Source organism: Ictidomys tridecemlineatus, chromosome 7 (genome assembly GCF_052094955.1).
Source record: "Ictidomys tridecemlineatus isolate mIctTri1 chromosome 7, mIctTri1.hap1, whole genome shotgun sequence".
Lineage (NCBI taxonomy): Eukaryota > Metazoa > Chordata > Mammalia > Rodentia > Sciuridae > Ictidomys > Ictidomys tridecemlineatus.
Window position 1 is genome coordinate 142,373,461 of NC_135483.1, and position 26,897 is coordinate 142,400,357.

Sequence of the window (26,897 nt, forward strand, 5' to 3'; positions counted from 1 at the left end):
TCTTCTGTTTCAGATTTGGCCTAAAGTAGAGTAAGTTCTACACATCAAGAAACAGCTTGCCATACAAACTATCTTATAAAATTTCTTAATATAAGATGTCAGAGAAAAAAACAACACTTTTTTTTTAAGAGAGAGAGAGAGAGAAAATTTTTTAATATTTATTTTTCAGTTCTTGACGGACACAATATCTTTGTTTGTATGTGGTGCTGAGGATCAAACCCTGGCCGCACGCATGCCAGGCGAGCGCGCTACCTCTTGAGCCACATCCCAGCCCCCCCCCAAAAAACAACACTTTTTTTTTTAAATAAAAGTATTATTGTAGATTTTTCTAAGCCTACATCTAAATACTATCTTATAAACCAGTCAACTTATAAGTGATATATATAGATATATATATTAACTTATAATTTTTTTAAATGTTTATTTTTTAGTTGTTTTATTTTTTATTTATATATTTTTATATGGTATTGAGGATTGAACCCAGGCCCTTGCACATGCTAGGTGAGCACTCTACTGCTGAGCCACTACCCCAGCCCTTAACTTGTAATTATTAATTGCTTAATCTACTAAGCAATTTTCTTGGTTATATAGTATTATGACTTAGCTGCTGGCTTGCAAGCATGCAGGACTGGGGTTGAAAATCCATTTGAATAGTATTGAAAAGGTAAATTTGATTAATGAAAAAAGAAGCACAGTAGGATTTTTCTAAGAATTGCTATTCTTATTTAAAAATCTGAAGTATCTACAAAACAGTAAGATATAGCTGCCATATTCTAATATAAGCAAGAACTCAAGTTAGTTAACTTATTATGTAATTTATTATGTAATTACAATGACAGACACTAACCAACTGACCATCAATCTACATCTATATGTATATATACATCATATACATATGCTCTTAGAATTAAGTAAAATTAGACTTCAAGCCAAAAGGACCTATTTTGGTCACGGAATTATTTCACTTAATATATGTAAAATATTTAAATTCTCACAATATATAAATATTTTAATTCTCACTTTTCTTTAAGAAAAGTATTATTCAATCTGGTAGGCAAAGAAATCAAGGGTTTTAACAAACACTAACCAAAATATCTTGAGTTCATATGAAACACTGCAATTATGTATGTTCTCTAGCAGGCATGGATTTCTGTATAATTTTTGCTAGAATATCAACAACATAGAAAATTCTTTGTGTGCCATTTTGCTGCATGAAAAGGATGCTAAAATAAAAAAATAAATCTTTGTACTTTCTCTTATGAGTTTGAGCTAAGAGAAGTCTTTAAAACATTTAACTGGGTTTCTTATTTCACTTCTCTAAGCCTTAGTTTCTCTTTACCAAGTGAATAGAAATTTGCCTTTCAAGGTTGTTACGAGGATTAATTAAACCAAATGATTGAACATATTTAAATTCCCCAAAGTCCAGTATATCAACAGATGGTAGTTACTGATATAGTAATTAACCAGAATACTGTGCAAATAATTCATTTGTACTTTAACTAATAAAAGATATGTATACACACATCTCTACTCCTAAAGTAGTTATCAAATATAAATCTCAAGTACTGAGACTGTAAGGAAATAGAATAAATTAGTATGTGGTTAAAACAAACTCAAATGAGGCTGGAAGTGTTGCTTGCTTAGCAAATACAAAACCCTGAATTTGATCCCTAAGCACCAGAAAACAAGCACACACACATGATTAAAGAAAGCAATTATTGTGACAAAAGAATCAATATGTATTTTAAATATAAAAACTATTTAAATTATTGTCCCTGCAAAGGGATATTAAATTGGAAAATAGATTTTAGAGATAAGTCCAGAACCACAAAACCAAAATTTTTGTATTACTTTTAGTTGGCATTCTCTATGTTATAATGAACTTTTTTTAAGAGAGAGAGAGAGAGAGAGAGAGAGAGAGAGAGAGAGAGAGGGAATTTTAACATTTATTTTTTAGTTTTTGGCGGACACAATATCTTTGTTTGTATACGGTGCTGAGGATCGAACCCAGGCCGCACGCATGCCAGGCGAGTGCACTAACGCTTGAGCCACATCCTCAGCCCTATAATGAATTTTTGATCTCTCATTTTGTTGAGCATGAACTGTCTAACAACAATAAAGCCTCATCAAAATGAAATTTAGAGTGATAAGAAATGTGACTAGTATATGATATATTTCTCAGGGCTTGTCTACCTTTCCAGCATCACCCACTAGTGCCCCAATGCTGAGATATAATGGCACAGTAGTAAAGAAGAATATGAGCTCTGCAGATAAATTGCTTAGGTTTGAATCCTGGCACCACTGTCCAGCTATTAATTTTGACCAACTACCTTCATCTCTCTGAACTTGCTTTCCTCTCCTCAAAATGTGGGTAATAATACCTACTTTATAAGATTATTGGAAGTCGTGGGACTGGGGCTGTAGATCAGAGGCAGAGCGCATGTATAAGGTACTGGGTTCGATCCTCAGCACCACATAAAAATAAAATAAAGATATGTGTCCACCTATAACTAAAAAATAAATATTAAAAAAAAGATTGCTGGGAATCTTAAATACAATTGACACATAGTTAAGGGTTTGGTAAGTGTTGACTGACATGACTACTAGCCCAACATTAGACACACAAATTATCTGCCATTATTCCATTTTCATAGTATACCCTCATTTCTCTGTTCATTTACACATCAATTCCCTTGTCCTAGCAGTGATATTTTTAACAAACTCTCTAGTTTGTTATTTAAAAAATAAGTCAAATCTTTTATTGTATTACTACACAAAAGTTAATTTGTAGTTACACTTATGTTTTTAAGGATCTAACCTGTGGCATTCCTATATTTTAGACTTGGAAGTTTAATAGAATTTCTAGTTTCAATAAGGACCGCTGTATCTTTTGAACAAAATTTTATACATAGTATATACTTAAACATGGATGCTAAAGTGTGTGCTAAAATATACTGCTGTTGTCTCTTAAAAATAGGTATTATATAGGGCTGGGATGTGGCTCAAGCGGTTACGCACTCGCCTGGCATGCGTGCAGCCCGGGTTCGATCCTCAGCACCACATACAAACAAAGATGTTGTGTCTGCCGAAAACTAAAAAATAAATATTAAAAAATTCTCTCTCTCTTTCTCTAAAAAATAAATAAATAAGTACACTAATTATGCAATACTTAATATAAAAAATAGGGATTATATAGTTAACAAAATTACAAGATAAAGCAAAAACAGCAGCAGCAAAAAACTTACTATCCTAAGACAAGCACACAGTTATCAGATTTCTGGAGGTTCACAAATATATCTTGTACTACCTCTTGGCCACAAGTCATCATGTGTGGAACAGGCAAAAATATAAGTCAAATGGATCTATTTTTACTACTTAACTTACAAGAACGTGGGCAGGTTTTGTAATTTCTCTAATTATCCTATCTGTAAAATGGGCATGATAATATCTGTTTAATAAATATAACATCATAAAACTTCTATTTAGTAAGTTTTAATATTTATGTAAATATGTTTCATCAATTCTTCTATTAACATCTCAGCAATTTCTAATCTCAGAGTTCCTGTCACATAGCAGGAACTCTCATGTATGTCTTTTGGTTTGGTTTAGGAGAAGCTAAATCAATGATATTAAATGGGGAAAAATTAATTCAAGCCCTCACCATGGCCTATTAATCTCTATACATATTGATCCCTCTATTCTTTTTACCTTATTTTCCTTTTTTATTCCATCTGGCTACCTCAGAGCCTTTGCACTTGCCATCTCCTCACCCTCAGATTTTCTCAAGGTGTATGCACTTACTTCTCAAGGCCTCCCTAACCACTGTAACTAAAATAGCCTCCCTGCTCTGCTTTTATTAATCCTGCTCTGCTTTTATTCATGGTGCTAATAATTTCTGGACATTAAACTTAATAATTTCTTATTGGATGCTTATTATCACATAAAACCAAAGCCCTATGGAAGCACAGGCTTTTTCTGTTCACTACCTAGAAAAGTACATGACACACAGAAGCTCAATGATTATTTGCTTAAAAAGAGAGGGAAAAAAAACGTCAATAACTATCTCCTCTTTGAGCTCAGAGTCTTCATATGTAACATATTTTTATGAAGTTGATTCCTTTTCTTGGTATAAAGCATTAAAAAAAACTGAATACCTACAGGTAGTCCCAACCTTTTAAACAGGGGTATACTTATAAATTGATAATTTCAGAGCAGGTTTTAAAGCAGAATTTTTAAAAAATGGTCACAGATACCTAAGTTGTATTATTTCTACTATATTGTGAATTAAATAAGCTTTTGAGGATGAGTCTCACAATCTTATGTTTTTGACAGGAAAATGCTTTCTAGGTCATGCAACAGTTTGAGTACCATTACTAGCCTCAAATACAGATATGCCAATTGTACAATAAGTTTTTTTTTGAGGTGGGGGGTTACAGGGGATTGAACCCAGGGATGCTTAGCTGCTAAGCCACATCCCTAGCCCTTTTTATATTTTGTTTCGAGACAGGGTCTCACTGAGTTGCTTAGCAACTTGCTAAATTGTTGAGATTGGCTTTGAACTCATGATCCTCCTGCCTCAGCCTCCAGAGCCCCTGGGATTATAGGCATGTGCCACCAAGCCTGGCCTCTATGAATAAGTTTTATTTTCAATTTGGTGTCATTCTAGTCATAGCAACAGCTGTCCACTATGAAGAAAGATTGTGAAGAAGATGGTAAGACTTAGACTCAAAAAACTTATTTCCAAGCAATTGCAATTTGGGAGAAGGAATTAGAATAGGAAAAGACCAGGTCTTATCTCCAACACAGTCCAGAAAAGCTGCTCTTAAACTGGGTCTTTCAACCTCAGGAATGTTCTGTACAGTTTTACAGTCAGGAAAAAAACATACCATCATAAGGCTATATGTGAGAGGTAAAAAGACAATAAATATCTGCCTGGCCATCTTTGCTTTCTGAATTTGGTATAGTTCAATTCATTAAAATCATAAAATTCTACAGTTTGGGGATGTAGCTCAATGGTAGCACATTTGCCTAACATGCACAAGGCATGGTTTTATTTCCAGCATCATAAGAAAAAAAAAAAAAAAAAACAACCAACCTTCTGCCCACAAATTTCTAGTACTAGAAGGGAACCTTAGGGATGATCTTTAATTCTTTACTTTCCCTGCCTCACCACCAACACACATGTACATACATATATTCAAACAACAGAGAAAGTAAGATATAGATCACAATGAAACTACTTAAAAAGACTTTTTAAAGAACAAACTCCTAATTTTAAAAATGATGCTACTGTGATAATTAACAAATAATTTACACTACTGGAAGCCATGGGGTGTAAAATAATCTAAGATGCACATAGTAAAATTACATTGAAGTAGATGGTAGGACCATAGGATCATATGATGGCAGCAATATTATACTGCTCTATGTGTATATATAATACATTTTGTTCCTCACTCTAAATAACAGAAAGAAAAACCAAGGGAATGTACTCAGAAAATACATTCCAAAGGTCAAACACATTCTTTCTCTATTACTGAGTTCTTTTTAAGCTTTGAAAATTAAATTTGGGAAATATTATTTATTTAGAACACATTTTATGTGAACAATACGGATGAACTACTTTCTACATGAAAGGCTAAGTCATTTGCCCAAAGTCAAAGAACTAGTGAGCAGCAAATAAAGACCACTGCACCAGTATTTCAAATTTTAAAATTATGTTCTAAGTAAACAAAAGTTCCTAAAAATATCTAGTCCCTAATTTATAAATAGAACACATTATCAAAGTTTCTCAAAAGTTCTTTTTTTCTTATAGAAACAATGTTTTTAATGGTACCCAGCATTTCAGTCTAGCCTTCAAAAGTCTACTTAAATCATCCAGTAAGTGAACATTAACTCCAAAGCTAGGTTTTGTGATGGGGGAACATAAATAAAGCACAGGCGAAAAGAGTAGGAAAAAACAATGTGCACAAGCAGGATATTTAAGCAAAATACTGAAATGGCTCAAATTAGCATCCTCTTCTAGAATCTTCTCCCAGGGAAACCCATTTTTCAGAGCCTGTACTCTGTCTTGAGGCTCCATTCTAAACCCCTCACAAGGCTCTACATCCAACAGTCCTATAATTTCTGAGCTTTAGAATTCTTACTTTTTACCTATTGCTAGGCAAAATTCTCATTCTTGAGTGTAGATCATTCTAACTCATTATTTTGGAAATGAAATTTGAACTAGAGGTCCTTCATCTCTGGTGCATAAAGAAATATGTCCTTCAATTATTCACCAAATTAAGAAGGGTTCTCTGTATACATAAATCATTTGTAATTTAAAGAACATTGTGTAGTTATAAACCAAATTTTGTCTTTCACTTCCTAGATCATAGGTGTATGTGCATGTATGGAGAACACTTGTTTTAGCTTAGTGTCAAATGCTAGGATATAACATTTTTTAACAGCTTAAACATTTTAATCTCTTAAAGCTAGGAAAAAAAATAAAACTTTTCCTGTTTATGTGGAGCATAGTTTAAAAAAAATCAAAGTCCCGACATATTTGATAAATCATATCACTCACAAATCACTAAGTCAGCAAATGATGCTAATGAAGATTACAAGGATACGCCCAAATGTACCACATTCTCTTTTCAGTGAAACATCTTGCAAACAGAAATTAATGGCTATAAAAAATATCGGGCAAATTCAAACAAATCAGAGAAAATTCCTAATACATATATATTGTGCATCAATAGCATAATGCTCATATAGAGATACACTTTCTTCTACAAGTATCTTTTTCATAATATGAAGTAAAAAGTATACTAGTAATTAGTACCTCTTGATAAGAATATGAAATTGCTGAGTAACCAAAATCATTTCATGTAAAAAAACCCCCATAAATTCACAAATATTATTACACATAAAAAGCACATCTGTAAAAAAGAATAGGAAAATAAGAAAACATTAGATCTATTCCATGATTTCTCCCCTAACTAGGTATACAATTTATAGTATCTCCGCACTGTTTTTAGTTTTGTACAAATTATATGAAAAACTACAAGACAGACAAGTGTGTGTGTTGGGGAGAACTGAATCATTGTATAAGAATTAATAATAAAACTTACTTGTATTTAAAATTTACTTTGTGAACTTGACACTGCCCTTGATTACAATGGTTTAAAAGACTCCAAGTATCTGTTTACCTATCTTGAATCAATTTCATCTCTTAGAATAACTCATATAATATTAACAAAAAAGAAAATATTATGTGACTACAAATCCACCAGGGTATAAACAAATGTGTTTATAATGAATGCATGTGTACAGACACACATATACTATGAGGAAGTCTGAATGTCTTAAATTTTATTTATATTTTCCAGGTGAACATGAATATGCAGTGTAAATAAATAATAACATAAGTCCCTTACCAATAATTTCAAGACAGATGGGGACAAGAGAATAAAAAAATGAAACATAATTAGTAGCTATTAGGTTTAAAACATATCTAAAATTAGTTTGTTCTGATTTCATAATTGGATAGCATACACTACTAACATAGCAGAAAAGTGCAAAGACTGAAATCTAAACCCTAATAAAGCAATGGTTTGACAGTTCAAGTGTTCTGTACCTGCTTGACACCATGACTCAGTAGGCAATCTCAAATGAAAATACTACATATAGTATAATCTTGTTTATAATTAACTGATAATATTTAGAAAATGAAAACCTCAATTGTTCAAAAATCATTAGCATCCACCAAGAATAACAAAAACTCCTACATGGTTTTATTAAATTCATCTGAGAAACAACAATTAAAAAAAAAAAAAAACTTCCAATGGATTCTCTCATCTTGATTGTAAAACAACTGCAACCAAGCTGGCTAACACATTAGTATCACTTCAGGGGCGAGGTCTTAATCATAAATCATCAAAATAATGAATTCAACATTGTTAAAACTAGTGAGTAAATGCTTGGACCCATTCCAGTTCTTGTCTTTCAAAAAGTCGGCAAATCTACTCAATTTCAAAATGCTTCCTTTTTTTCTAGAATTGAAAAATAACATGTTTCCATTTAAATTTAAAGCAAACTTTAAATAATATTTTAAATATTCATTACTTCTAAATGGTGACCTGTAAGATAGTTTTAGTTTTTTTTTCTTGTGGCAAAAGCCACAAACCTCTCCTCCTCTTTTCTGTTTAAAAGTTTTCTGCTTCCTGTATGGGTCTTAATTTGTCACAGTAACATTACAAGTTAACCTTAAAAAAACAGAAACTTTTTCTTTTGCTAAAGGAGCAACTAATACAAATGGAGCTTATATATAAACATTACCAAAAAACAAGATGTTAACACAATTAAATGGATTTAGTAGTTAAAATGAATTTTAACTATTTACATCTGCTTGCAGTGTTATAAATGATGAAAACCTAGTGTTCATATCCTTAATAATAAAAATTTATTCTGTAATTTAATACAAAGGCTATGTTGCATAAACAGAGGATTTAAAGCTGTAGCAGAGTGGCTGAATGAAAGGAAAATGGCAATCTTTCTGGCTCCAGTAGATGCCATTCCCTATCACACAATGTTTCCCACTCATAAATACATGACAAATACTTCCTCAATCATTTTTTACGAGCAGGGATGCACAGGGGGTAGTCAATGGCTAGCTTGAGGGAAAATAGGAACAGCAGGCGGCAGAAACTGTACAGAAAATGGCTATGTGGTAAATTCTCTTCTGGAACATCACTCAGTTACCCAGTCTTTGATCTTTCAGCTACAATTACACTAACTTCCACAAGATCTGGATCCACCCCCCCCCGCCCCGCCATACACATACCCCAACCTCAAACCAGATCATTAGTTACACATAAAACCTACTAAACTTTTGTTTTATAAAATATGATCATTCATACCTCTACATTGCTACAAATTAAAATTTGTTATTTAGACAAGAGCTTACTTTCAATTGGCTATAACCATATCATCATCACAACTGGTCTCACAAAAAACATGGGGTGTCTGGCGACAGCTAAATCACAGACTGGCGTCTCCTAAGCAGTCTGTCTACCATTAGGGTCTGGGAAATGGTATTTACTATACAATTAGAGCCATGGAGTTCTACCTGTAATCATCCAAATACAGGTGTGAGAAGCCCCTTTGGGCAAGGAAACTGACTCATCCCTTTTCATGTAAACTTTGATGTCTGTATTGTTTCACTCAGCCTCAGGAAAGCTTACCATTCATACTACCATGAGAAGATTTATTAACTGAGGTCAAATAATAAATTTTAAAATTCCTTCCTAAAGGTAACAATTTTTAACTCATTAATCATCAAATTTATAAGAATTGAAACAAGACAGAACCGATTATTTTAAAGTTAACTACTTGCTGGAGGACACTGACCAGTCTGAACAATGTTTTTAGGTTAAATTGTGTTTACTAGAACATTACCAATAAAAAGGTTAAATTCAGCTCCCTATCAGGAAAACAAAATGTCTTATAGTAATATCAACAGGGCATTTTTAGTTGCAGTAATTTCACAGAATTTATTCTAATGATTTATTGGAGTTAACCATCTGACATTAATTATTGTTTTGGCTTCTAGTCTATGAATGTTTATTTTTCAGTTTAAAGCCTTCTCACTCTTTGATATCATATGGAAATGAGAATTTTTAATGGAAAATTGAAACCATGTGCATCTAAGTACTTAATGAAGTACAGGGAGAAACTGACAATATATTTTAGGAGAATTCAGATATTTTGCTTTTGATAGTTTTGATCTATTTTATAACTCAACAGTATAAAATATTGAGGGTCCAGTGAGGCAAGTTAAAATGAATTCTATGTCAAATGTGGATATATGATTCTTTTGGAGTTTCTAAGACAAATCTTGTATGTTTTGATTACATGTCAAAAATGACAATACATTAATGCATAGTTTTCACCTTGGAACATTTTTAAAGTATTTGAATGGTACCTACCCCCACCCCGAGTTTATTTTAAAGCATTCAATCTGTACTTTAAAATTTATGACCAGCTACAAAACCAAAAGGATATTTTAAAGTCATTTAAAATATCAACACAGGTAGGAATTCCTAGCTTCAAGTTTTATTGCTCCAAAAACCTTTGATTTTCATTTTGCAATGAATAAAAACAATAATGCCCAATGAACTCAAATTTGCTAAATAAATATGTATGATTCAAAATTGCTGAACAGTTTTGTTTTTTTTTTTAAGTTCTCTCAGTATATCTGGAGAGGAAAAACTTACCATTTGTTTTTCTTTCTAATGTAGTCTTTTTCAGAGAGATTAACCAAGTAGACCATTGGTTTTGAAGTCAAAAATAAGTGTTTATTCAACACTTCAATCTAAAATTGAGGATAGAGAAAGAACACTTTGAAAAAGTTGGGTAAATATGAGCAAATCACTGAATAATTTATAAGTACACCTTCTTTAAAACAAGTAGGCATTTTCATTTTTATGAAATACCAAGAATGAGAAAATGAGGAAATGAGGAAGGTGAGGGATGAGGAAAAGGAAAAATTAATAAGCCTAGGAATAAACAAGTACTGACAGAAATAAGAAGTTTTATTACATATAATGATAAGTATAAAATAATGACAATTCTAATTTACTCTCTAAGAAATCAAAGGCAGTAACAGCATATTTATAACTTACCTCTTTGTCATTCCAATCATGATAGAATCGAACAGGTTTCTTTTGATCCATAACCCAGGATTTGACTTTGCACATTATGTCCTATATATGATTGAGAAAAAAACAAATATAAAATAAATACTAAGCATTTAGATATTAAATATTAAAAGTTTTCAAATCCTCAAGGATAAAAAATTTTTAAGTAAAGGGGAATTAAACCACATAATGATTTTCAGCACTGCATTAAAAAAAACACTACTGAAACATTAAGGCATTAAATTTTAATATACAAAATGAAGATGTTAGCAAAACTAGTAACAGTCTGAAAAATTTCAAGACAACTCAATCACATCATAGACATAATATTAGAGTTAAAAATATTTCTACATTACCTAGTGATGCCACATGCAAGACAAACATGCTATTAGGAAATGGGGGCAGAGGGTATATTGGAAAGAGACTAAATTATATTTTTTCCTAAAAAAATAAAATAAATGAAATTAAGCCTATTATTGATGATCTCCCTTCCAAAATATTAAATCAACTGACCAAAATCTTTTTCCTTCTGAATTAATTTTTACCCACACCTTCTCCTTCCCACTTCTTTTGCAGCTCCCCCACCCCAACCTGCCAAAGCCTCCATTACACAATGGCAAGAGCCCTGCACTGGTGACCTCCAACCAGCTGCATTCACTTTCAGAACATCTCTCTCTGCTGGAAATCTAAAGGCCTTTTAGTTAGCAAGCTAGTGTGCATTCAGAAGGAGTAACTGCAGGAAGAGCCCAATGTGCTTTGTTTCTCTGGCCTTTCTTCACAGAAAGATTAATCATCTGTGAAATGGAAACGGCAAACAGCAAGTGACACAAACTGAACCCTTCAAGCCTTTCCTCATCAGTTTTGTGGTTCTGAATCTAAAAGCTGCGTGTGGCAAGGTTCTCCTTACAGGCAGGTGTTAATAAAAGGCTCTCAGGTCTGAAAGGTCAAACTTGGCTCTCCCAGAAGAAGCACATTTGAGAGTCATGTGGGGCTTTTTTGTTATTGTTGTTGTTTTTCTGTTACAGATAATTTATGGGTATGTTTTAAATATGCATTTCTCAAAATGCACTGTAACAATTATTATTAATAGATTTCTCAGATTTCCATCAATGTGTTTTACTCAACCATAATCAATTATTCTCCCATAAATGTCTACTTATATAAATTATCTCAATATTTAGTATACTTTTCTTCCAAATCTTGCTGTTACCAACAGAAAAAATAAGGAAAAACCCCCATATTCTTAGATCCTGATTTGAAACCCTCCAGGAAAAGGACTTCCCACAGATTTTAACAAGGAAGGGGCAAGCTGAAAACTTTTAATGAAATCTAACATGTTCTGCTTAAGAATAATCACTTTTACTCTTGTATAACTGAATTTCACTCATAAATGTTTAAAAGTGGCTAATGTAACACCATTTCCTACAAGGAGAAGATCAAAGTGCTATATTACAAATGCATTATGATTAAAAAAGCCCTGTGCAGCCTTGCTATTAACTGTTCTTTAAACCCTAAAAGGCTTCCCATAGATCTCACTTGGCATTGCATATACAACCTTTGACAAGTAATGTAGACCATTTTTATTCATTGCCTAAAATTGTAGGCAATTATGTGCGTCACACTGGCCACCTGCAAATTCTGAATGCCTGCTCCAGTTGTCAGTGCAAAAAACTAATGTCGGAGGGGATTAATCTAGGGGGAGAGAGTCCTCTTTAATGGCTCCAGCAGGTGAAATGGCCCAGCTGGTTACTATGATGAGTGGCCAGAACAGCTTATGTAGAGACACGCAACAAGATTATACAAAAGAAGGAGAAAACAGTGGTACCATCTTTTTTTGGTTCCATCAGTTTTTTCAATTAAAGAAAGAAAATTTTAAAAATAGACAAAAGAAAGTCAATCCAAAAATAAGGGAGTTAAATTTTAATCATATAAAATGTGTAAAATACTATTGTAACTGTAAACACTTTTACAAAACTAACGGGCTTCAAAAAGCACAGAATCACTAGTGAAGGAATTTGAATACACCTCTTTAAATTAACTAGATCACTACTTCAAATATCTTATCACAATAGCATTTTGGCACAAGGTTTTCTTCTATTTTGTTTTTCTCCTCTCTTTTATGCCAACATATTATACTACAAATTAGGAAGGCCCCAATTTTGATTGACTCGTAAGTTCTCAAATAGTATATTCCTTGAAGTCACATTCAAATATTTTTAGAAAAAGTTACAAATTATAACCTAGTTTTTGAAAAGATGGAAATAAAATATTTGGCACTACGTGCTCTCAATTATCCCCTTAAAATATTTAACAACCAAGAAAAGACACCTCAGATTTACTAATGATGTCGGTTTTTACTTAAAACAGAAGTAGACTGCAACCACATGAGGTTACTGCATATAAATGATCGTATGTGGTATGATTTGTTTGTCCTTTTCTTATATAAAGTAAAAATTAATTCTAATGTTAGCAAAATGTTAAAAGACATTATATTCCCTACCTGAAAAACTCATAAGCAGATAAAGCATTTGCACTTGTTTGGATGTAATGCTTACTTGACTGAATTTTTTTACCCCTTGTGTTTGTATATAAAAGCAAATATATATGAATGATGGCTAGAACAATAAAAGGTTCCAGGTAACTGAATTTCATTAACTGAAAACATGCATACTTTACCCATTTTTAGAATATAATAAAATATAAATTAGAACATAATAAAAACATAACTAACACTTTAATCTTTAATCCATTTAAAGGTTACTTTGGGATTTCATATTTCTTTACTATTTTACATAGAAATATAGATGTAAGAGAATTAAATTGAACTGTTTTGATAACTAACAAATTCCTCATTTTGAAAATAAGTTCTATATATTATGGAGATACATAACAAAAAATTCCTGGTCATTTGAATTTTGGGGTTAGACTAAAGTTTTAGGAGTGTACTAATTCAAGAAGTAACAACATAATGTTTAAGTGTCAGAATAAATCCAACAGGTTTACCATTTACCAGGTCCATGGACCTACTCCACTGATAAAATGCAGATGATATCTACTTCTTGGGGTTTGTTGTATAGATCAAAATAGATCATACGCATAAAGTGTTTAGCACAGTTCTCAGCACAGGTAATAAATATAGTAGTTAGCATTGTTGACATTATTGTTGAAAGATTAAATACCAGGCTGGGGTTGTGGTTCAGCGGTAGAGTGCTTGCCTAGCACGTTCGAGGCCCTGGGTTCGATGCTTAGCACCACATAAAAATAAGTAAAATAAAATAAAGGTATTGTGTCCAACTACAACTAAAAAATAAAAAAATATATATTTTTTTTAAAAGAAAGATTAAATACCAATGGTCTATAAAATGGCAATATATTCTCTTGGATGCTCCTTTACAGCACATACACAACTCTCCAATATGTACATTACTCATTAGCACCACATAAATATAAATAAAATAAAGGTATTGTGCCAACAATATCTTTATTTTATTTTATTTATACCTACAACTAAAAGTATTTTTTAAAAAAACTGGGACAATAACTTGAACACATGGTAATCACGAGGATAAAGGTACATTCACAGAGTGGGAGAATAGGGACTTCAGCTAGTCTCTGCCTGCCATCTGTAATCCTAAGATTCCATGGCTAAATGGACAGACATGGCACAGTTCTAGGTACAAAATAAATATTAATATTTATGGTAGAATGTATAATGTAATTCCATCTGTGGTTTTGAAACTATATAATACATAAATAGGTAGACTATGTAATGAAACTGGACAGATATCACACTACATTATTAGTCACAGAAATCTCTAGGTTAGATTCCAGAGAGTGTTTCCCCTTCTTCCTTCATTTTAAAAAATACCACACTGTTTAAACTTTTTTTTAACCAATGAACATCATTTTGGAATGGGGGGTGGTGGATAAAGGTACATTCACAGAGTGGGAGAATAGGGACTTCAGCTAGTCTCTGCCTGCCATCTGTAATCCTAAGATTCCATGGCTAAATGGACAGACATGGCACAGTTGATCAGGGAGGTTGACTCATATTCCATAATAATGATAACTTCCAAGTCTGACATTTCTCTAGCCTAGCCAAACCTGCCACCCTAATATTTGATGATGATATCCCAATGAGATGACTTGTGCTGGTTACGTGGCTTTAACACAGACAGCAATGATGCACTCAGACCAAAATAATCGGAGAAAGTCTTCCAGCTCAAACTAGTCTCAACAGAAATCTACTAATACAGCTTCTTCCAACTCCTCCAGTTACCTCTAATTACCAAATTGAGGAAAACTCAAATTAATCTTTCTCTCATAAAACAGTCCTCTATTGTATACTCTAACCGACAGAAACATACATATACTATTTGAGTTGTGATTCTCAAGAAATAGTATTATCCCATTATTATATACAACTTTAATGCACCAATAAAAAATAAAAAACAAAATAAACAAGTATTGGGTCAATGAATATCCTTATGGGGAAGAAAAAGAATCCTTACTCATCTTCTACTATATACAAAATGTAAAGTTTTTATAGAATAAAAAGTAAAGCTCTTTCAGAATAAAACATCTATAAGGTAACATAGACTGTCTTTATGACCTTAGATTTGACGATTTTATTATTTTTTTTTCTCTGACACAGTTCGGAAGTGTAACTATGCTTGTTTGTCTTTTCTTTTTATATATACATGACAGTATAGTGTATTTTGATACATTATGTATACATGGAGTATAACTTATTCTAAATAAGATCTCATTCTTATGGTTGTACATGATGTGGAGTTTCACTGGTGGTGTGTTCATATATAAACATAGGAAAATTATGCCTGATTCACTCTACTGTCTTTCTTATTGATAAATGTTTTTTAAAGGAACAAAAAAGCAATAATAATAATAATGAAGATTATTTTTAAATTGGACTATGTTAAAATGAGAGCACTTCTGTTAAACAAAATCAAAGTAGGAAAATAAAACTCCAAACTGACACACAATTGGTACAGAAGAAGATAACCAATGGTCTATTGATAAGGCTTAAGAGGAGGAAATATTTAGTATAACATACAATCAGTAAAATGTAGGATATAGCTCAACAAACTATCATGGAATAAACACATCCCTATAATTACAACCCTGACCAACAAATAGAACATTACTAGCAGGGTAGTCAAATGGTTCACTTTTCTCTAGAGATAATCACTATCCTGGTTTCTTTGCATAACTAATTAATTTGTTACTGAAATATTCAAAACTGGACTCATACAATATAAGTAATATTTTGTGTCTGGCTTCTTTAGCTAAATATTGCTTGAGAAATTAATCCATGTTGTTAACCTGTAGCTCTAGTGTTTTTCTCTGCTGTATCGTATCACTATAGGAAGATTCCAATGTATCCATTCTATTGCTGATGAGCAGCCAAATTATATTTTTACACTATTTAGAATAAAGCTGCTGTAAACATTCTTATACATGCATTCTGGTAAATCCTTGCACCCATTTCCCTTGAGTATATACACAAGACTGGAATTGCTCAGTCATAGATCACATATTCATGTAAACTTAGTATATGTTGCTAGTCAGTTTTCAAAAGCAGATGTACTGATTTTACTTCTATCAGCCCTGGATGCAAATTCCATTTGTTTCAGTCTTTCCAACACTTGGTATTATCAGTCTTTCAACTTATGTAAGTACATGGTATCTCACCATGGTCTGAATTTCTGTAGTGACTAACAGGGAATTTGCTTCATTTTGCTACCTTTTTCTTATTTATTGGTAGGAATTCCTTGCATACTCTGAAGAAAAGTTCTTTATCAATGCTGCAAATACCTCTTTTCTGTAAGGCTTACCTTTTCTCTCTCTTGTGGAAAAAGAGAAAGTGGATAGGTAAGAATATCTGGGGAAATGTTCCCATGCACTGTAATATCAGTTCTTACATGAGTTTGTTCCTTTCCTCTCAGGGTATATATAAGTTGTTGATTCTAAAGCAGTCTGGTCTCAAATGAGTATAATATTAGTTATAATGCTCCAACACAATATGTACTTCTGTATTATCCTGGAACAGCTTTGTACTTCCTAACTACTATCCTCAAATAAATAACCGAGAACACTGAGGACCTACAAAGCTCAAGTCTCATTCCTTTTTATAAAGAATACTAAACACATTGTTCAATATGGCATGTGGCTCCCAATCCTTTTCCAAAGGAACATGACTCAGTTCACAGCTTCTGCTGAGAGGACAGTTCTAACAAAGACAGTCTCCTAGTCAGAACTAGTAGACACTTGACTCTATTTAGTTGTCTCCTGCAAAAGTTCTGCCAAAATGGGAATTCACTGAGGCAAGGTGATGCTTGACTTCAGGAATCTGAATTAGGAAATACCCAGAGAATAAATTTGGAGACTTAAGGTGAAAGGATACATTGAAAAAATACAGAGCAGAGTAGGCATAATGTTATAAATAACTAATTCTAAGTAAGCAAAAGTCAGGGGAAAAATGATAACACAAGTGATTAGTGGCAGTGCTGGGGATTAAACCCAGGGCTTTATGCATGTTAAGCAATCACTCTACCACTGACATATATCCCTAGCCCTCATTTTCCAACATTGTCTTTCTTAAATAGATTTAAGATTACACCTTATCTTAATGCTTTGGTTTTATGGGGTGAATTATGACCCCCAAAAGGATATGTTGAAATCCTCATCCCCAGTACACAGAATGTGACCTTATTTGAGAATCAAATAAGATGAAGTCATAGGATGGGTTCCTGATCCAGTATGACTAACGTCTTTCCAGGAAGAGGGAAATTTCAATAGAGACACAGAGAGTAGGTGGCCATGTGAAGACTAAGGTAGAGACTAGAGTTATGTCATAACAGGCTTAGAACACTTGGGGCCAGTAGAAGCCAAAGGCAAGGAAGGATTTCAACCCTACAGGTAAGTATCAGGGGCCCTGCCAGCACCTTCATTTCAGACTTTTAATCCTACTGAATTGCAAAATATTAATTTCTTTCATTTTGCAAGTCTTCCACTGTTGGCACTTGTTATGGCAGCCCTAGGAAACTAATACACTTACTTGGTGGATACCAAAATGAAATGCTTAACCCCAGTCCTACTTTCCTACAGTGTTTCAGTTTTACTTGAGACAGCAAACCCACTACTAAAGATGTCATCTATGTCAGACTAGATCTACTTTACCCTTAGGAAAGATTCTGTTTTAACATTTAAAAGTAGGCTTATTTTTTTCTACAGGATATCTAATTGAAGTTTTTTCCTGCTTATTAACAAAAATATAAATGACATTTAAATCTGGAAATTGGAAATTTCACAGTAAGAGGTTTGAATGTTTAATTTCTAAAAGATCATTCAGAAAATAAAGGAGACCCAATTAAATGAACAGGGAGAGGGGATCAGCAATATTAAAGAATAATCAGGTAAATACCTAGTGAACAAAATGACCTACCTACCTTTCTCATAACTTTCCCTTTTATATCTATCACATATACATTCAGACCATATTATGAAGAACATAGGAAACTTTTTTTAAAAAAGAAACTCCCCTATAACAAGTAGTTGATATCATAATCATATAAGTACCTTATTTCTACAGAGAAAACTAAAGATAAATCCAAAGAAAGAAAAAATATATAACACCAGCAAATTAAATTTGTAAAACAAATGAACAACTAAAAATAAGTAGAATGATTGTGACAAAAATGTAAATGTACACTGGGTAAAGAGATGAGGAACACAGACTATTAATGCCTTCTGCCCCCATCTCTATGCCCTCAAAAGTCCTGTACATGCTAATGGCTTTATAAGGCAAATATCTTTAACTTTGCCTAAGCACTGTGCTCTGATAACATAGATATCAAACTTCAGGGAATAGCACTCTTCTAAAAGTAGCCCATAACCAGTAACTGATGGAAACTGGTTGATAATCATGTTAGCTTCCTTGTCCTTTCAGTAGAAAATTACAAGTCAAAATGCTTACCCACAGATATCTACACTGTTTCCAGAGGTCTTCTGCAGGACTGAGTCCTAGCTATCCACTGTGGCAACCTGCTCATTTACATACTTTATATTGTTTTGTTTACTATCTCAGTAAATATACCTGATATATACCTCTCCCAAAGAAACCATTTGTACTCTAATCCTTGCCTCAAGGTCTGCTTCTGAGGAAATCCAACCTAAGATATATAGACTACATTAAATGAGTTATGTGTGTTCATTGGCTTTGTGCCTCAAACTGGCACACTCCTAAGAACACTCATCAGAAATTTCTTCTGGGTTTTTTTGTTTTGTTTTGTGTGTGTGTGTGTGTGTGTACACCACGGACTGAATCCAGGAACGCTCTGCCACTGAGCGACATTGTCAGCTCCATTTTTTTTATTGAGACAGGGTCTTGCCAAGTTGTTCAGGCTGGCCTTCAAGTTGCAATCTTCCTGCCTAGGACTCCAGAGTTGCTGGGATTACAGGTATATGCCACCAAGCCTAACAAGAATTTCTTCTTAATCTTTATTTATAAATTACATGGTCTCTACCATATTTCAAGTTAGTGAAGGTAGAAATGATCCTTATACTTTATGCCTTCTCATGTCTGCATATGCTTCACATCTCTTACAACATTACTTTTCCAAGTTCAAACAGAAACCTCAAAACACTTTCATTCAGTCCAAAGACAAAATTTCAGTTTGATGAATATAGGTCACAAATAGCAAAAGTCAATGTATATGATTTTAACTCTCTCTTTGGAGGCCACTGGAAGGAAATAATTTCCCTAAATAAATTAACATAAAAACAATACACTGCTATAGGAAGAGATCAAGTAACAGAAGTACAGCAGGTAGAGTCAAAGTGCCTACCTACAGATGTTAACAGGTAAGACACTATTAACTGTTTGATTTATGACAAAGACTTCTCTGAAATAGAGAAAGGATTGTCTTTTTAAGAAATGGACCTGGAACAACAGGCCTTCCACATGGGAACAACAGTAACAACAACAAAAAAATCAAATTGGATGACTATCTCAGCATCATCAACAACAACAGAATCAATTCCAGGTGAGAAGCAAAACAATGAAGATTTTATTAGACAAAATAGGAGATTATCTTGTTGACCTTAAGGTAGGAAAGATTTCTTAAGACAGAAAACACTAACCTTTAAATTAAGACCTGTTCATCAAAAAATACCATAAAAAGAAAAAAAGAAAAGCCAAAGAGCAGAAAATAATTGCAATCTGCTTACAACAAAGGCCTACTGTCCAGAATATATAAGTAATTTTCAAAAAATTAATGAGAAAAAGACATTAGTTCAATAGAATAATGAGCAAAAGAGTTAGAACAAATACTTTAACAAAGTAGATGTCCTCAAAGGTCCAATAAACATTTTCACAGGAGTTCAACCTTAAATAGTTAGGGAGCTGCAAATCTGAATCACAAATACCATAACTATCAAATTGCAAAACAAAAAATCTGACAATACAAAGTGTTGACAACAGGATAAATTCTCTTACACTATGAAAATAGTGCTATCCAAAACAGTTGATGATATATACACTACTGACTGACTTCTAGATACATACCAAACACACAAATATATACATACACAAATATACATATTACAATTCATATTGAATTCAACATCAGGCAAAACTCATTCATACTATTTTAGATGGTATATGTACCATCTGGTGATATTTAAAAAGTAAAAATAGTATTACTATAAAAATCAGAACATTGGTTAGTGATGGGGAAATGTAGGGGTACTCTTATTTCCTGATATGTAAGGAGTTTTTTTTTTAACTAGTATTTGTTTACAACTGCACATTAAATGATAAATATGCTATTAGTGTATGTTTTTGTATGTTATATTTTATAATTTAAAAAGAAAATGTTAAATAAAAAAGGCAGAACAAAACGTTGGCTCTATAGTTAGCCTGATCTGGTTGAAAACTTGATCTTTGTAAATGTTAATCTTTTTTTTTTTTTTTAAAGTATAGAGAAGGATGTATGTAGATGATGTGCAACTACTGTACCATAGACAAGGTACTTGATCATCTTTTTTTTTTTTTTTTTTTAAAGAGAGAGTGAGAGAGGGGGACAGAGAGAGAGAGAGAGAATTTTAACATTTATTTATTTTTTCTTAGTTCTCGGCGGACACAACATCTTTGTTGGTATGTGGTGCTGAGGATCGAACCCGGGCCGCACGCATGCTAGGCGAGCGCGCTACTGCTTGAGCCACATCCCCAGCCCTGTAAATGTTAATCTTCTCTTCAAATTGAATTACACATAAATAAAATTCTATTTTTAATAAAAATCTAAAAGAAAATTTTATAAGCCATTTGTTTTTACTGTATGTATAAATATTAAATTTGTTATATAGTATGCATTCTCAATGGGAGTTAATACCTTTCCAGGAAGGGAAAAAATTGGTTCTTGGTGTCAGGGGACATATATATGGTCCTCAAAAACTCAACCCTATTTGATAAAATCCTACTTATTAGGATTAAATACTTATTAGTATTTAACTTTTCTCACTAGGGAGGAATTAAACTAATTAATTTAAATTCAATTTTTTTCCCTAACATTGGTAATAATAACAAAAAGGTTGAAAAACACTGAACTACAATTTGTTTTCAAGCAAATCAACCTAATAATAAGGAAAAACAAAAGGTAGAATAACAACACTTCTTAGAAAAATTAGGCTATGTTTTCTATCTATCCAAAAGAGCTTGATATTGAAAGGGAAAATGATTAAGGAAAAGGTGTTTCAACTTTCCTGTAAACATAAGTTCAAGAGGTGCTTTACAAATGTTGTATGTGAATTTGAGGAAAATAGTTAAAAATGAGAAGGAAATGTTGTTACAAGCAATAACACATTCTAGCTTCGATAGAAAAATCGGAAAATGGTAGCCTAAGAATATCAGAAGAGTCTGATGCCCTTTTCTCCCATTTAAATAAAACAAAGACTGGCAAACTTACTTTTAAGTTAGTTAACATTTCTGAAAGATCTATGGATATCAGGTAGTTTCAAGGAACAAAAGGGGACCACAAAAAGGACTTACTCTGATTACAACCATGCTGGTTGGAACAAATGAATTACTTTCAATGCCAACATCTTTCCCATAAATTTTCCCTTTTTTTGAAAGGAAGGTGTGTGTATATTGATGTGTGCGTGTATAAGATTTTGTTTTGTTTTGTTTTGGTGGTGCAGGGTATCTAATACAGGGCCTTATGCATATTAGCTAAGTATGTTACCATTCAGCTACATCTCAGTCCCAGGAATGTTTACTCAAACTTGTAATACCCCTCGCCCTTCTAAACCTTGTACGATTTCTTCAGACAAATCTCTCCATTTTCCATTCTATACAAAGAGGAAATAGATGATTTTAAAAGTTAAAAGAAGTAAAGCAACTTGGGCTTGCTCAATACCAAGGAAAACAATAGCACAACACAGGTTTCTTTATCCCAAATCCAAGTGTTTTTTTAACCACTAGTTATTGACCATTAGTGTGCCCAAATTTAGAATTAATTCTGTAATTGATTTCTTCCTTAATACTGAAGTTTTGCAAATTTATTAAAAATAAATGAGGAAGGGGAAAGATGGGAAAATCACAATTTCTAAAAATAAGAAAATTAAAACAAGTGTATATATTAAACTTAATATAGAAAAATTAGAAAGAAATATCATCCCATGACAAAGATGCATTTAAAAGTAACAATGATTTTTAGAAGATATTAATAAGTAAGAAAATGGACACCTAAGGCATGGCCTTTTTAAAAAAAAATAATTTTTTTTTTGGTTGTTGTTGTTGTAGATGGACAGAATGCCTTTATTTTATTTATTTTTATGTGGTGCTGAGGATCGAACCCAGTGACTCATGCATGCTAGGAAAGTGCTCTGCCACTGAGCTACACCCCAGCCCACCATGGCTTTTTAAATGTAAAAGAATTCAATCATATTAAAATTAAAAACCTCAAAACTGATTTAAAACATCTATTACAATGTTACTAATAATGTGCTAGAAAACATATCTGAAAAGTAATGACAATGATGCATGTTTTCATTCCATAAAAGATAAAAATCATGTCTACTTAAAGGATGCACTCATTCAGGCAATCCCTATGGAAGACCAATTCTTTCTGTAAATCACTAATTAAAATCCAAGAAATTCATATCCTCAGTCATTTATTTAAATTTGGTGCTTTTCATCATAAAATCACACTTCATCAAACACTAAAATTCAAAGGTCTGCATTGTAACCACATAAACACTCCATATTACTAACTATGGCTTGCCAAGAACACATTATATAGACTATCATCATGACCCTTGGTTGCTCAAAAAAATGAAGTTTCTCAAAAAAATTTTTATCAGTAATAACTCTTGCATTCTAAAACCCTGTAACAATTAGATGATTTATGTGCTTTATTTTTATTATTTTTTAAATTAAGAAAAAATTTAAGTTTCTAAAGAAGCTGTAAATTTTTACTTACATATTCAGGTTTTAGTTTTTTATCTCCTCCTCTCACAGCCACCTTTTCTAGTTTATCTATAATGGGCCCAATCATTTCCTCATCTTTAAGCTGAAGCTCTTCATGTATTATTTCTATATCTCGAATGGGATCTACACTTCCTTCAACATGCGTGATATCATCATCTTCAAAAGCACCTAAAATGAATTAAAGGGAAGCAATTTAATAAACAAATACAGAAGGTCATTATGATTAAAGAGAGCAGAGTGGAAGATTTTTAGATGTGAGCAAATCGGTTTAGTGAATAAATTATTCTGAATTGTATCCAAGTAGGACAAAATATTTTTTTTTCCCCATTTAGTAATAGCACTGACAGCAAAACAGTTCAAGAGCCTCAACATTTCAAAAACTGACTGAAATAAATAAGTAAAAGTATAGTCCTTACAGAAAAAAATTATGTTCCAGAACTACTGGCATTTCCAAGTTTGGTACATTAAAGGTACTGAATTCCAGGCATGAAAGACTGAAGTTCTAAACCACACTATTAGGGTTTCCAAGGGAAACCAGATTTGGGGGGGTGGGGGCGGCTGAAATCATCTGGCAGACCTCTTCCCTGCTTCAATCTACTTTATCACTGTGGTTCTGACGGTGATTAGATAATGAACCACTCAGACACACAATTTACACAGCAGCTAATTTCATCGGCCTGATTTGAGGGTATGGTTTTTAGGGGGCTATCAAAGAAGCAGATGAAGGTGCATTTGTCATATATGAGTGACAACCATTCACACTATCTGAACAAAATGGTGCTGGCCCTTATTAGAAACACATGCTATTATCACATATTTAAAGTGCAGTTGAAGCCATAATTTCAAATTGCCAACTGGAAACATAAGGGTAAAACAACCAGATATTACTGAAGCATGTGTACTGACTTTATGCCCTTTTGAAGACATAATGTGGCAACATAATTCAACTGGGATTTACTCAAATTACCAGATAAAGAACAGTATCACAAAAAAATGAACAAATACGAAGAAATATTATAAACAGAAAGCAATGATATATCCACAAAACAATAAACACATTTATAAACAAATTAATTTTATTAAAATTACCAATTTGATTATACTCCCCAAACAATATATTTTCTAACATAAAGTATCTTTACTTTCAAGAGAGGTATCATAGAAATTATAAGAGTTTCCTTGAGTTTAGTAAGACAAACAGTAAGTATAGTTCATTCTTAGATACCAAAGACTTGGATGTTCTAAAGACAGGTTACAAAGAGTTTTAAAATAGCCAGGCATGGTGGCACATGCCTGTAATCCCAGCAACTTGGGAGGCTGAGGCAGGAGGATCACACGATCAAGACCAGCCTTAGCAACTTAGCAAGGCCTATGGCAACGTAGTGAGGCCCAAAGCAACTTAGCAAGACCCTGTCTCAAAATAAAAAATAAAAAGGGCTGGAATGTAGCTCAGTAGTAAAATGAGAAGAGAGAGAGGGTTTTAGAATATACCTTCCTAGAATTAAAAATAATGAAGTTGTTTGTATCCTAATGTGGATTATTCAGTAATAATAAGTATATTATTTCAATTAGAATATAACTATTTAAAATAATATTTGAGTACTTTTGGTATATAACTATCGCCTTATATAATGTCAAATATATATAAACAAAATTAGTAAGAAATAATGAGGTGTATTATATTTTACTAATAAGCACAATGGACCCCCCCCAAGCATATTATTTATTTATTTATTGTGATGATTTGAGGCATCTTACACAAATGATACAACCAAACAAACAAATAAAAATTAGCTTCCTGGCAATCTAAGCAAAATTAGTAACCTGGTCAGTTATAGAAATAATAGCCGTCAATGACATTCAGAATGAAAAATAGGGCCCAATGACTAGACTATAGTGATGTTTTCAACAATATTTTTACAGTGCATTAGCAGACTTAAAATGGCAATTTCTTCATTACAATCCTCAATTTTAACCAAGTAGGTAACAGAGAAGGAGTTAGTGACTGATTCTTTTGGAAGTATATATGTTTAGTCAAACTTCTTTGTCATAGTTGTGTCTCACTTTTAACTTTTTATAATGAACACACTTTTTTTTTTACAAAAACAAATCATTCTTTTGTTTTTACTTAAAAACTATTTACTTTTTAAAAAATATTGATTTTATTTATTTATATGTGGTTCTGAGAATTGAACCCAGTTCCTCACACATGCTAAGCAAGTGCTCTGCCACTGAGTCGAAACCCCAGCCCCCAAGTCATTCATTTTAAAACACAAGTAGCAAGTTTAAATCTTTATTTTTCAAATGATTGTTAGAAAATTACCCATAAACTAGGCTTAAATTATATTCTATCACAAAGAGTTCTTATCCAGGAATCCTACCATGTTTCCTCTCACAACAAAGTATGTCCTTTTTTTCAAACCATCTTGATTTCACTCCCATTTCCTATGCTTTCCCCTTCTCCTCTGCTACCTGGCAGATGACCTAGTCTTTCTCACTTCATAAGGAAAAATCATGTCATTTGTAGAGAACTAAATCTCCTTTCTGGTTTTCCTCAACCTTTTTCTTATTCCCAGCAGTAAAAAGGAAAACACTATTTATTATCCCTAGTCAATCTCTCTACCATTTCTGTTCTGGATCCTATTCCTTCCCAACAAAAGCTACTCTGTAAATGAAATGTTTCTTGTATTTCCTGAGACCTCAATCTATTACGCTTCCTTCTCCTCTATTTGCATCATCTCCATTTTCATTAAAACTTTTCCAAGAACATTCAAGTAGCTTAAGATTCTGCATAAAATCGTTTATGTCAGTCGCCCTGGACATTAAGTCCCACTCCAGCAACTGTTTACTTTCCTCCAGTTCAGAGCCATACTATCTGAAAAGCTGTCTATGCATACTCTCTCCACTTCTTTATTTTCTATTTATAACTCAACCCACTGTAGTCTGGCATTTGCCTCTACATTGCTACCAGAAATCAATCTCAGAAAGGACCCCACTGATTTAGCCTCATAATGCTAAATCAAACAGCTATTCTTTAGGAAGTGACTGTTCGGTAGCATCTAACTTCAGAGCTTTGAAAGTCTCTTTCATTGCTCCTTTTAAACCATATTCTCCTGATTTTCTGCTATTTTCTCTAGCTATTTCTTTTGGGGTCATTCTTTTTTCTATTTTTGTCATACTAGGGTTGAGCACAGGGATTCAGGAATCCTTAGCAAGCACTCTACCACTGAGTTACAATCCCAGTCCCTAGGTCATTTCTTTTCTTGCTGTACTTCCACATAAATGCTGATGTCTCTTAACTCTCTTCTCTTACCCCTTTTACATTCTAAGAAAATTTCCATAGAATTCTTCTGTGTTTCCAGTATATTTTGAGGCAACAATAAAATGAAACCAAAAGACTTTTTAGTTATATAAATTATTTCTAATATAAGATCTATTCACGAAGTGAAAAAATGCAAAGTGTCAATGTTTACACTAAAGTTGTGAGTTAAATGATGAATTGGCTATTTTCAGTGATTACAAATGGAGTGAAAATTGATTGGTTTACTCAATTCACAAAAGCCTGTTTTATTCCATAAAGTCCTTCAGAGTTTTATTTATATAATCAGAAATAAAAATATATTTTGAAATCCAGGTCTTCAGAAAACGAATTGCTGTGTATCAGTTCATACATTTAGGTTGTATTCAGTTTTCAAAGAAAACATCCTTGG

At 32.8% G+C, this 26,897-nt stretch overlaps 1 protein-coding gene across 3 annotated transcripts in view; it reads right to left on the minus strand.

Moving 5' to 3' along the window:
• Positions 1–26,897, minus strand: part of Ola1 (Obg like ATPase 1) — a 147,211-nt gene that overhangs the window by 33,988 nt on the left and 86,326 nt on the right. For all 3 annotated transcript variants that reach the window (XM_005324607.4, XM_078017621.1, XM_040294488.2), the window contains 3 exons: positions 23,180–23,355; positions 10,665–10,745; positions 10,257–10,354 (listed from right to left, as the gene is read on the minus strand). In XM_005324607.4, coding sequence (XP_005324664.1) covers positions 10,257–10,354; positions 10,665–10,745; positions 23,180–23,355 — 355 coding nt within the window. The remainder of the gene's footprint in view (positions 1–10,256; positions 10,355–10,664; positions 10,746–23,179; positions 23,356–26,897) is intronic.